Source organism: Xiphophorus couchianus, chromosome 11 (assembly GCF_001444195.1).
Source record: "Xiphophorus couchianus chromosome 11, X_couchianus-1.0, whole genome shotgun sequence".
NCBI classification, from domain to species: Eukaryota; Metazoa; Chordata; class Actinopteri; order Cyprinodontiformes; family Poeciliidae; genus Xiphophorus; species Xiphophorus couchianus.
The window spans coordinates 12,342,517-12,355,037 of NC_040238.1; the positions used below are offsets into that span (position 1 = coordinate 12,342,517).

A 12,521-nucleotide genomic window follows, 5' to 3' on the forward strand; every position below is an offset into this window, starting at 1 on the left:
TTAAATTTGCTCTTTAAAGAATGAAGGCTCATTTGAACATTATGAATTGTTGGCAAGAAATCCAGAACTTCTGCACGACTGCAGCTGTCATGAAAGTTCGTCTTGATCAGATCCTCTTCTGAGAGCGAGTCCAGCACCAACCATGTTAAAGAAAATAGAGCAGAATAGAAAAACTTTTACTGTCCAACAATGGAGACAATCAGGAGCTAAACTAACAATGTGACACACAATTAAAGCAGTTAGGTTCAAATAAAAATAGAAGATAAAATACGTAAAAACAGTAAAATTCTGTACAGTAATGGCACAAAATTCAACGCAAGTACAGTGGAGTTATTAAAAGTAGCATATAAATAGTATACTCTACTGAAACATAATGTGCAGTAAGGTATGTTAATTGAAAAAATATTCAAAACTCAGAACCAGAAAGGAAATAGCATATTTACTGATAACTAGCTGGCATTTGTATTTCAACAAATGTGGCTTGTTGAACCAAGAGAACTTCAAGACTATTTACCAGAGTCTTCACCTTGAGTCAAGAACTGCACATTTTTCCCACATGAAAAGCAGATCACTTGAACTGTCCCCAGATTTTGACCACAGAAGTTGCAAGACATGAAACATGGTCACATAAAAAAAGGCACAATTATTGAAACCAGATATTTATACACCAAGGAAAAGATACAAACTTCTCTGTCTGTCTGTATAGATAGATTGAGATCTACATGTTACATGTTATTATATGATAAAAAGATTGTGATAAAAACATGTATTATTTGATAATGAATTCATAATATATTATCTGATGATATTTTCTACACAGAACTCGTGGCCATTTAAAACCAGACGGTATTTGGCAGCAGTTAAGCTAAATAAATGTAATAATAAAGGAATGGTGGATAGAAAAACATTCTAAAACTTAATGTTTCTTCACATATTTTGTAGTTTTGTCTGTGGATTTGCTCATAATTTTTGAAATAAGACAAAACAAACATAACTTTTCAGCAAGACATAGGAGCTTTTTGAAGGCAATATTTCCTTAATATTGATGAAAACGTAAAAGTCCAAGAGGCAGATGACATTATTTCCAAGCTAAAAATAAAAATATATATCAGTGAATCTATTTTTGTAACCTTTGCAAATCAGTCATAAGCTGGGCATTACTAGATGATAGAGGTGGCAATGTTTCTGTGGCACCAAAGAACTGAAGCTACACTTATAACACCTTACAATGACTTATATCAAGATAACAATTCAACATTAAAATATTAACATATGCTATAATTGTATATATTAATATATTTTTTGCCTTGTAAGAGTGATTTGTAACTGAACTATGTACTACAATACAAGGTGCCCTGCATGAATCTTTTACTATTTAGCTGGTGCAATTTGCAACTTCTGGAGTCCAGTTTATCTCACTCACCAGCGCGTGCATCCGTCATTGAGCCTTCGTCAATGATCGTCATGGAAACGACGTTAGCGTCGGTAACCCTATAAATGACGCTGACCTTCTGAAATCTTTCCCTTTGCTACGGGACTTTTGAAGGAGACGCCTGAAGGAGCATAACGCCTCGGAAGGTTTGAACCTAGTGAGAAGTCTGCTTTGCAAAACTTGCTAAAGAAGCGCTTGCTGAAATACGCACTTGCTGAAGAATCCCACAACCCGGGAAAGATGGATCCTGGCCAGGAGAAGAACCAGCAGGGTGATCAGCTGGAAGGTTAATATCATTCTTCTACTATTTTAATAAACAAAAACAAGTTATTAGTAAAACAATAATGAATCGTTTAGTTTATTTTGTGTTTGTGTGCATTTCTTTTAAAGAAATACTGCCTGCTGTACAAAAAAAGACAAGTAGCATTCTTGCTAGCGTAGATCTTTCTTAACTAATGAGCCTTTTTCTTGACTGAATTTCCAGGAAATGTCAGGAATGTTAAAGTGGTGTAGTGATTTAAGAAACTTATGTATTTAATTATAGTCAAATTAGTTGAATTAATGTCAAATTCGTGAAAAGGTAGCCTGCTCGTGACCGTTATTTTTTGAAAAATGCTCTGTTCCACTCAGTTTCCATGGATACGCCAAATAAAATACATTAGCTATTTAATGTTACTTTAAAGAAAAACATTTAACAACACGTATTTTCCCCTTTGATAGATTGTAATTTAATTGTTTAGTTTTGCTATTTTTAAAGAAAGGAACATGTAGACCTGTTTTTTTAAGCATATGCTAAAATGTGCAAATTGATTGAAACAAAGGTGCTATAATGAGAGTCAGGTTTAATGACTTTGTGTTCAATGCTTTATTAACGCTGGTGTTTGAGAATAACTGCTATGCTGATTTGAAAAGAAAGAAGAAAGAAAAACAGAGTAAAATTTCTGTTCAGTTGTTGGAAAATTAGCTTGTTTTTGACCGTTATTTTTTGAAAAATGCGGTGATACACACTCGGTATCCATGGATACGCTGAATGAAATGCATTAAACATTTAATATTACTTTAAAAAGCATTTTTTAAAAAGATATTTTCCCTATGACAGTCTATGATTTGATTTAGTTTTATTATTTTTTCAAGATAAGGACATGTTGATCTGTTTTTTCTTTAGCATAGCCAGGAATGCTAACATGGATGAATTGATTAAAAAAGCTAAAATGATGCTATTTGATCTAAGAGTATCAGGTTTGATGATTTTGTAGTCCAATACTTCAAAATTTTGTTGACTTCTTTGAAAAATGCAGCTTTAATAGGTCTGTTTTGCATTTGTGGGATGAAACAAATTTGTGAGTTAATTTAAATGGTTTTGTGACTTATGTGTTAGCTTATTGAAATTTGTGGATAAATGTCTGGAGTGTTAGCACTAGTGTTTGGGAAAAAAATGTTATGCTGGTTTGAAAAAAAAAAAAAAAAAACGGGAAAATTAGCTTGTTCTTTATTTTTTTAATGTCCTGACAAAACATATTTGGTTTCCATGGCAATGACATCAGACTTGTAGAGGTTTATTAGGACACTCAAGGACGGTTTACATAAAATCAGTACTTTCTATTCATGCACACGTTCACACACTGATGAACATGAAAAGCTAATAGATTGTAGCCACAGCTGTTTTATCAAGCCATTGGCCCTTCTGACCAACACCAGCAGGAAAGGTGGGAGAAGCGTCTTGACCAAGGACACAACGACAGAGGCGGGCCACTGCAGGGCAAACTCCTACACCTGTTGCCCCAGTAATAAGCATTGTGTGTGTGTGTGTGTGTGTGGGTGTGGGTGTGTGTGTGTGTGTGTCATAGTGATCATCAATCAAAGCTGATTTTCAAATACAAAATAATAATTTTATGTGAAAATCAAATCAGCTTTTGTGACTTTGGTGTCCAATTCTTGGCAAACTGGATGGTTCTTTGTCCATTTTTTTTTTTTTTTTTTCAAAAATGCCCAAACATATTTAGCTTCCATGGATACATTGCAGAAATGATATAAAATGACTTCAATAAAAAGTTAAGAAAGACAAAAACTTTTCAAACATGTACCTCCTATAATATCTCTGAATTATTTAGTTTATCTTTTTTCGATCTAATTTTAGAAATGTCACAAAAGCTCAAGGTGATTATCTTATTTCGATTTCAGACAATATATATTTTTTAATATTTTATCTAAAATAGATAAACAAAACTAGATTGTTCTTGACCTATTTTTTAAAATAAGCATGTTTGTTTTCCATGGATGCACCACTGATCTGAATACAATAAATGAGTCTAATACTTAGAATATGTAAAACATTAATTTCTAATGATAAATTTCTCCTGTGTTATTATTAAATAGTTTAGTTTATATTTTTATTATTGTTCAGTTTTATATTCTAAGAAAGAGAAGTTTTGAATAATTAGTGGTTTACGAAATGCTGTGTTGGTTCCTAGCATGTTTGGAGCTGTAATATATTTTCACGCTGACTACGTTTTCAGAAAGAGTCAGCAATATTAATAGTGGTGTAGTGATCGGAAAACCTATTATTTTAGTTTGAGAGAATTACTTTTGGAGAATCTTGTTGATGTTCTTTGTCTCCATGGAGATGGTAATATTGACAGAATTGAAATTCAGAAAGACTTTATTAATCCCAAAGGGAAATTAAATGTTGTTGTAACTCATTAACTAAGCTTCTTCAAAGAGTTATTGTACGCTGAAGGATGGTCACGATTGTCCTTATGTATTGGATTTGGAGCAATATAATTGTGAACATTCATCTGAGTTTATTGCTGGGTTGTGTGCAGCCATGATCTTCAGACTGATGTAATGAATTTCATAGCACTACCTTCAGCCATAACTGAGCCATTTGGAGTAATATTAACATGTGATAATAAGACTTTGAGGCATCATGCACACATAAGGGATGCAGGTTAATATCTTAATTATTTTGTCTCGTCTATCTCCAGACAAAACATAATGGCCATTTTAACACTGGATATGGATTTCTAAACCAGATAAACAGTTTTATTTTTGTAGGAGCCCCTTTTTACTGGAAACGGACTGGAAATTTGTGTCGGACTGTTTATTTAGATCCCCAGTGTTTAGACTCTGATATTTACAGATGACCATTTCTGCTGTTGACCATATGTAGGAGTATATGGGTATTTATTCATACTGTAGGATTTACTGATGGGGTGTCAGAGAAGCTGTGGTTGTGGTTCTGAAAATTTGTGGAGTTCAGAGGAATTTAATCTAATTAACTACAGTTCACATTTTATTAATTTAAAAATGCTAATGGAGACATATTAATTATTTTTCAATTCTTTTATAGTATTAAATTTATGTAAGCAGTACTTTAAGTTTAATAGTAATGAATGGCTCGTGTATCTTGTTTTGGCTATTAAGATAAAACAGATCTGTCCATCAGCACCAAAGATTTGTGAGAATTTAGGAAGGTAAACTGAGTAACTTGTTGCAGTGTTTTATTTTATTCACACTAATGGTATGTAAGATTAAAGGTATTTTATTAGCTATTAAAAAGTCCTCAACACATCACATACTTGTTTAATTCATATTTAGACATTCTCAAACCTGGGCTGATGTATTTTGGTATTTCAGTGTTCTCTTTAAACATCGCTTTGGATTTTTGTCAAGGTCTTGATAATGAACTATAGTTTTTTCTTGTTTTCCTTCACAGCTCATAGTGTAGAGCTTCCAGCAGATGGATCCCCAACGTTGGAGGAACATCCAGACGGCGGTAAGGATCTTGGTAAGGTGCGGTCAGATGTTGACCCTCAGATGTCTGACAACGTGGTTTCTGGAAATCATGGCGAGGCGTCGAGGTGTAGTTCACCTCCTCTGTCTGAGCCCATTTTGAGTCCAGATGACTCCAGATCTATTGGTACTTCACAACGTCATCAGGTAGGTTTGGTAGGGGATGTGACTCGTGTGACATCTGGGACCAGCGTAAACAGAAAGAGGCCAAAGGACAGTGACTCTGAAGAGGAGCCCCCTGCCAAGAGGACCAGGGAGAGTGATGTTGATGAAGAGGAACCTCTTCTCAGTCCCTCCACAAATACGTTGTGTGAGGATCCCGTTCAGTCATTTCCACTCTCCATTCCCTCGCCCATGACATTCTGGCTGGATCACATTAATTCACCCTTCAGTATTTCACCTCACAGTGCATGTGAGGATCCCGTTGCTGAAGTGGAGCTCCCCTCCAAGAGGTCCAGGGAGAGTGATGTTGATGAAGAGGAGCTCCCCTGCAAGTGGACCTGGGACAGTGATGAAGAAGAGGAACCTCTTTTCAGTCCCTCCACAAATAGGTTTTGTGAGGATCCCGTTCAGTCATTTCCACTCTCCAATCCCTCGTCCATGACATTCTGGCTGGATCACATTTATTCACCCTTCAGTATTTCACCTGAGAGTGCATGTGAGGATCCCGTTCCGTCATTCACTGTCCTCTGTCCCCCACAATGGATGGTGCATGAGGATTCTTCTCAGTCATCCTCTGCCTCCAGTTCCTCGTCCATGTCATTGTTTGGGGATCACCTTTTTTCACCCTTCGGTCTTTCACCTCAGAATGCATGTGAGGATCCCATTCTGTCCTCCCCTGTCGTTTGTCCTTCACCACCAACATACTGCAAAATTCCAAGTTCGTCATTCCCTTGCATATGTGTCTGGATGAAGTCTCAAATGGACGAAGAAGAGGAACCTATACCTTCAACATCTGGGATTGGATCTGACAGAATTAGAGGAAGAGTGAGTTCCAGACAAGTGTTTTTTAGACCTCATTACGACTTGTCAGGTGATGACTCTGATTAGAGTGGGATCTTGAAAAACCGAAGACCTACCTGAGAAGTCCCATTAGGAAAACGTAATTTCTCTGTTGTTTTTGTTAAAGCCAATGGCTTTCTAGCAGGACCGAGGATGCCTTAGGTAGCGTCTTGCACCGGGGCTTTTCTTTGTCCCGCTGCTAGATTTTTTATGTTATGTTAGATGAAAATCTTTAAGGATAAAAGAAAGAGATAAATATTTGGTTAGGGCTTGGTCCAGTGACTTGGACCACCATAGATACAGTTTATTCTGAGGTTCTGGTTCATGGTCCTCACCAGTCTCCAGACTGCAAGCTGCTCTGTCAGTCCCAGTCAGAGCAGCTCGCAGTGAGACTGCTTCCTCCAAGATTCCCCTTGCGGTTCTGACTCTGTTTTCCTCTCTACTCTCCCATGTTTCAGGGTGTAATCGCGGTGCTTCCCCCCACGATGCTCTCTAAAATTGTTCTCATCTGTTCCTCCACTAATCCAGTTTCCCAGTTTTAATCTTTCAGGTTTTAGCTGCTCATCGCTGGACTCTTTCGTCGTTGTCCATGTGGTTCCTGTCCTTCTGGTTCCCTTCTTGTAAGTGCATTCCACAACACATAATACTGCCTGCTTCCTGCTGGCATTGGGGACCATCAGCTTTACTAAATAAACAGAAATAAATTCTCTATTAGTAGAAAGATGAACTATTAATCTCATAAAACAAATAGTTTATATGGCCATATTCATGTGTTGCAACACAGAAAGATCACAAATAGAGAATAGACATTAAAAAATACAGACACTAGTCTCTGATCCCAGGTCCAGACTTCTCAGATCTCTGATGTTCTGATCATCCCAGGTTGGATCTCCTGAGCCTGGATTCCTCCACCTTCAACACCACCAGTCAGGAGGAGGAAGATAAGAGAACCCAGCTGACAAAAAAAGTAAGAACATTTATATCTACACAACATAACTAAACATTTCAGATGGAGCTGCGTAGAGTTGAGCTGAAAGCTAGAAACTGGTTCTGTCTGCTGTCCATGCATATTTTCCTCTTTAACTCTGTTGTCTTTTCTCTTTATTTCATTTCTCTGTCAACTCATGTCACATGACTTGAGACTTGAGTTGACCAACAATTAAAGAAGAAGACCTGCTCCACCTGGTAACTTACTGGTGTAACAAACTGTGGAAAAGGTGAGGACATGAAGATGACTTGATCAGAAAGTCTCTTTCAATCATCTATTATTTAGACAGAAATGAAGGAATGTGTGTCTGATCATGTGTTGATTCTCTAGCATCACCAACAGCACTGGACCAATCAGGAGAGAGAAGACACAGAGGACTTAGGAGACAGAAAAAGATTTAACAGGGGGACACCTGAGGACGTGTGCAGAATAAAGAGACAGAGATCATGTGAAGGTTTTCCTCGTCAGCCTGTAAACCTCCACCTACACACCACCAGTAAGGTGGAGGTAGATAAGAGAACCCAGTTGACGAAAAAAGTGAGAAAACTTATTTTTACCTGGCTAACAATTTTAAATATGGATGAAATCGATGTCAAATTTCAAAACTCTTCTTTCTTCTGTCCATGTTCTCTTTTTTAACTCTGCTGTCTTTTGTCTTTATTTCATTTTTCTGTCAACTCATGTCACATGACTTGAGTTGACCAACAATTAAAACAGAAGACCTGCTCCACCTGCTGTTCTACTGGTTGTAACAGATTATGGAAAAGGTGAGGACATGATGATGACTTGATCAAAACGTCTCTTTCAATCATCCTTTATTTAGACTGAATGTGTGTCTGATCATGTGTTGGTTCTCCAGCGTCTCATGTTGAAGTTCACCTGTTCCTTGGTCAGACGATGAATATTAAAGAATTTTAGAACCATTAGAGAAAACCCAGCGCTGGTTTCTGATCCCAGATTCAGTTTCTGCAGATCAATAATGTCCCAGGTTGGATCTCCTGAACCTGCAAACCTCCACCTTCAACACCACCAGTCGGGTGGAGGAAGACAAGAGAACAAAGTTGAGAAAAAAAGTAAGAGTAACATTAAAAGTAACATTTACTTTTACACAACAAAAAGTTTTCAATATGCTTGAAGTTGAGGTCAATATTCAAATCTGATTAAAACTTTCTGCTGTACTTTCTCCTTATTGACCCTTTTGTTTGATTTTTTTTCATTGAGTCAATTCATAACAGCAGAGCTTTGATGAGCTTTGTGCTGATGGAAGGAGGATCAGGAATAGAGCAGAGGACCTGCTGACCTACTGGTTCTAGTAGATTCTATAAATGGTGAGGTCATGATTATGACTTGATCAGAAAGTTTGATTCAATCATCTGTTATTTAGACAGAAATTAAGGAATGTGTGTCTGATCATGTGTTGGTTCACTAGCATGACTGAAACTAGTCAACAGCACTGGACCAATGAGGAGAGAGGAGACACAGAGGACTGAGGAGACACAGGAAATCCTGCTGGAAATCCAGAGAAGTTTCCTGATCCCATGACGATGAGTTGATCAGATACGGTGACCAACAGGTGCCAACGTGCAGCAAACAGGTGAAACGGCACAGAAAAAGTGAAACTAAAAGATCTTTTTATAAACTGAACTTGCTTATACCATCACTGAAGCCAAAAACATGTTTCCACCATTTTTTCAAGTGACAAGTTGACTAGTCAAGGGACAAGTGTGTTGCTCCATAGATTAATTTAACACTGAAACCATTTGTGTTTTGTGTTTAAAAGACGATTCTACTGTGCAGGATAAATCAGATGTTTACTGAAGGGGCAGTATTATGTATTTTCCAGGCACATAGTGTCATGTTATTGCACAATGAAGTACCTCTGTTAACTATGTTAATTAGTTACTACTTTGTTGCAGTTAAAACAAGCGAATGTAGGGTAAGAATCGACAATAGCCAGCAGACAAATAAGTAAGACCCTGATTCAAGTGCTTGACTTGAGTTAGTGGATTTGCAATATTACCTGTGCTAAACAAAAAACAAGATTAGAGATATAAATTTTTATGTGTGACTGTAAAACACATCCATTTAATATGGATGCTCTTTTTAGCATCATTAAAGTGATGGTTGTTGTAAATGTTTTCTAGATTCAAGGATGGCCTTTCAACCCTGGATGTCATTTCTGCTTTGGAGCTTCATGCTTCTGTGTTCAGGCCCTTTATGTGCACAAGGGTGGAAAAGCTGACATCAGAAATGTTTGAGGAAATCTTTGAGGTTCAGCTCAGCGAAAAGGGCAGCACCAGACGACAAGAAGAAACCAGACTGCTAGGATTCTCCTAGAGACAGACCAAACCTCGCTTTCCTGTTCAAACACTATCAAAATACCAAAGCCCAAGACATACGATCAGTTCCAAAAGAGACATGAACTTTGGGATACAAAACTCTTTGGACTTCAAATACAGAATCACAAAACTCAAATGTGGATGTTGGCCTGTGAAGGAAGTTGTTAACTTGTGAAACCTGCTCTGTCAAAGTTCTGACTCTGCTGCGTTGTGGTTGTTGGACACACACCTTTGAACTTTAGACTCGTTCATTTCCGAGTCTTGTGTAGTTTTCCACATAGGATTCCCAAGTCAGTGGATGCATTAGGCCACTGTCTCTGGAGGTCCTCAAACTGTCCCTAAAGACGGTCATGGCCACATTGACTGCTGTTTGACTCGGCCATAAACTGTCCCAATTCCTCCTGGGAGTCTGGGAACCCACAGTCTGTTCTGCCAAACCGAGGAGTAAAATATGCACAGGACGCATAGATTAGTTATATATTTACATTTCTTCATTCAACTGTCACTACCAACTGTTATGAATATTGTTGAAAACTGTTGTAATGCTTGATTGTATTTATGTCATCAGAAATTGTTACAATAAAAGTGACATACTATTATCACATGGCTGATTTTTTTTGTTTTGACAAATTATTTTTGAAAGCTGCCAAACAGGCAACAAATTAACCAGATGTTAATTAAATAAATGAAAAAAACAACAACAAAAAAAACCTTGTTAGGTAGGTGGTACATGACATCCGGTTTACCAGTGAGACTGTTTAGCAGGTCTGATGGTATTTGTAGTCCATCTTTTCTTGCTTTCATCGATGTCACATTGCAGCAAATCCATGAACACAAACCGCACTAAACACATCTGCTCATGGCTGACTGCCACTAAAGACTTGTCTCTGCTTCAGATCATTCATCAGATCATCCAGAACTGGGACTAACAAACCAAAATGAAAACAAATTAAGGAAACTTTCAGAGGAGACACAAACAGTCTAGAATGACATCATTGGTTTCCATAAAATTGATAATTTCTTAAATTTGCTCTTTAAAGAATGAAGGCTCATTTGAACATTATGAATTGTTGGCAAGAAATCCAGAACTTCTGCACGACTGCAGCTGTCATGAAAGTTCGTCTTGATCAGATCCTCTTCTGAGAGTAAAGGCAAAAATTCAGCTTTTTTAAGTCAATATTTCCTTAATATTGATGAAAACGTAAAAGTTCACGAGGCAGATGACATTATTTCCAAGCTAAAAATGAGAAAATATATCAGTGGAATTAGAAATGTTCTATCATTGCAGAGTTGAGATTTTGCTGTTGCAAACTTCTTCTCTTCCTGCCACTAGATGTCACTGTTGCTCTATAATAAGAGTGGACTGAACTACTTCCTGTTGGATTGCAGCAGTGATACAACTGGGAAGGACTTACTAAACAAATATAGTTAATTTATATACACCGTTAACCTTAAAATATGAGCAAAAATAAATAAATAAATTCATATTCCAATTTTCCTGCTTCATTAGAAATTAATGTGTTTAAATTAATGCAGTTTTGCTTTCCAATTATGCATTTATCCATAGATCTACAAACAAAAAGTGTGGTTATTTACGAGGGCTTCATTTTTAAAAACCCTTATTCTGCTTCTAATAAACCCTGCATTTGATTTTTGTTTTCATTATAAACTCTAATATCTCACATTGCCACGTATCCAGGCCCACTTTTAGTTAATTTATTTGTAAATATTTTAAGATGTTTTAATAAATGATAGATGCATTTCTTACAGTGCCATGCAAAATTATTCTTACTTTTTTTTATGTATTTACATACACTCAAAAACTTTACTATATTTTGGGGATTTCATGTTCTAGACAAACACGAACTGGAACAAACTGTAGAGTGGAAGAGAAGAACTGCGTCACCACAGCATGACGCTGCCATCACAAAGTTCAGAGTTGGTGTCAGATGATCAGAGAAACATCTTCCACATGGATGATACGTCTTGATTTTATACGGTTTAATTCTGACTCTGTTTACTGTTGGCCAGACATGGTCCCAGATTTAAGAATGTAACTGAGTAATTTACCTTAAATAAACTGTAATGTGACTACCGTAGTCACATTACAGTTTGTTTTTTAAAGAGGCAGTATTTTCCAGCCACATAGTGATATTTTGTAACTATGGTAAGTTCAGTTGTTATATATATAAAAAAGCTATATTAATCAAATATGACCTAGTAATTTAGCGCCTTGAAATTGGGCCTCTGTCTCTTTAAGAAACTCCTGCTCTTTCTGAAGATCCACCTCCAGGAAGTCATCCCAACATGGCTCCTCCATTAACCCTTTACCATTATTACCAGCGTTGCTCTGAGCAGCAGCTCCTATAATGAGCTCAGCAGTTCCACCAGCTGTTTGCTAATTCATTCTGGCTAGTCTGAAGTGGCTGGGTGGGGGAGGAGCTATGCCTCAAACTCAGGGCTAGGCCCACCCAGCTTAATGGTTGCCATGGAGATTAATGGATTTCTCAAACCTGAATGAATCAAAGCAACACTGTTATTGATGGAAAGCTAAACAAAAAAAAGAGGTGATTTTATGTAATACTGTCCCTTTAAGAAGCATCATAGTAAGAGGGCTAAAAAGAAGCTACTTTGTGTTGCTAAATCCAAATAAAACACTCAATATTTAGAAATGTGAGTTCATTTCAAAGGACAAATCATGTCAGGTTTCAATAATCCAGTTATCATAAATAATAAAAATCAATCATTAATTTTAAGCAAATAGAAAACGCCTCATTGAAATCAATAATGCGCAGCAACATGTGAGCCGAATGTTTGTGATAGTTCTGAAATGTTTAGTTGCCTGAAACTCTCTGAGCTCCAGCGTCAGTCAGTTCTGACAAACACGAAACAATCAGCATATCTGCCGCCGCTCACGCTGCGCTCTGGAGAACCTGCTGCTCATCGTCTTCCTCAGCAGGAAACCAAC

General features: G+C 37.2%; 1 protein-coding gene across 6 annotated transcripts; it reads left to right on the top strand.

Annotated features, from left to right (window-relative positions):
* Positions 1-1,468: 1,468 nt before the first annotated feature.
* Positions 1,469-10,152, top strand: LOC114152613 (uncharacterized). 6 transcript variants are annotated; one of them, XR_003597182.1, is made up of 7 exons: positions 7,225-7,443; positions 7,545-7,751; positions 7,912-7,981; positions 8,074-8,287; positions 8,450-8,542; positions 8,644-8,808; positions 9,359-10,152. XR_003597182.1 is itself a non-coding variant. In XM_028030549.1 (6 exons), the coding sequence occupies exons 1-2, from the start codon at positions 1,673-1,675 to the stop codon at positions 6,272-6,274; spliced, it is 1,173 nt and encodes a 390-aa protein (XP_027886350.1). In that variant the 5' UTR covers positions 1,469-1,672; the 3' UTR covers positions 6,275-6,846; positions 7,109-7,193; positions 8,436-8,542; positions 8,644-8,827; positions 9,359-10,152. The 6 variants fall into 6 exon arrangements, 3 of the variants coding, with proteins under 3 accessions (XP_027886350.1, XP_027886349.1, XP_027886351.1); XR_003597181.1 differs by having other exon boundaries at positions 7,227-7,443; positions 8,074-8,293; positions 8,436-8,542; XR_003597179.1 differs by having other exon boundaries at positions 7,230-7,443; positions 8,436-8,542.
* The last annotated feature ends 2,369 nt before the right edge of the window (positions 10,153-12,521 follow it).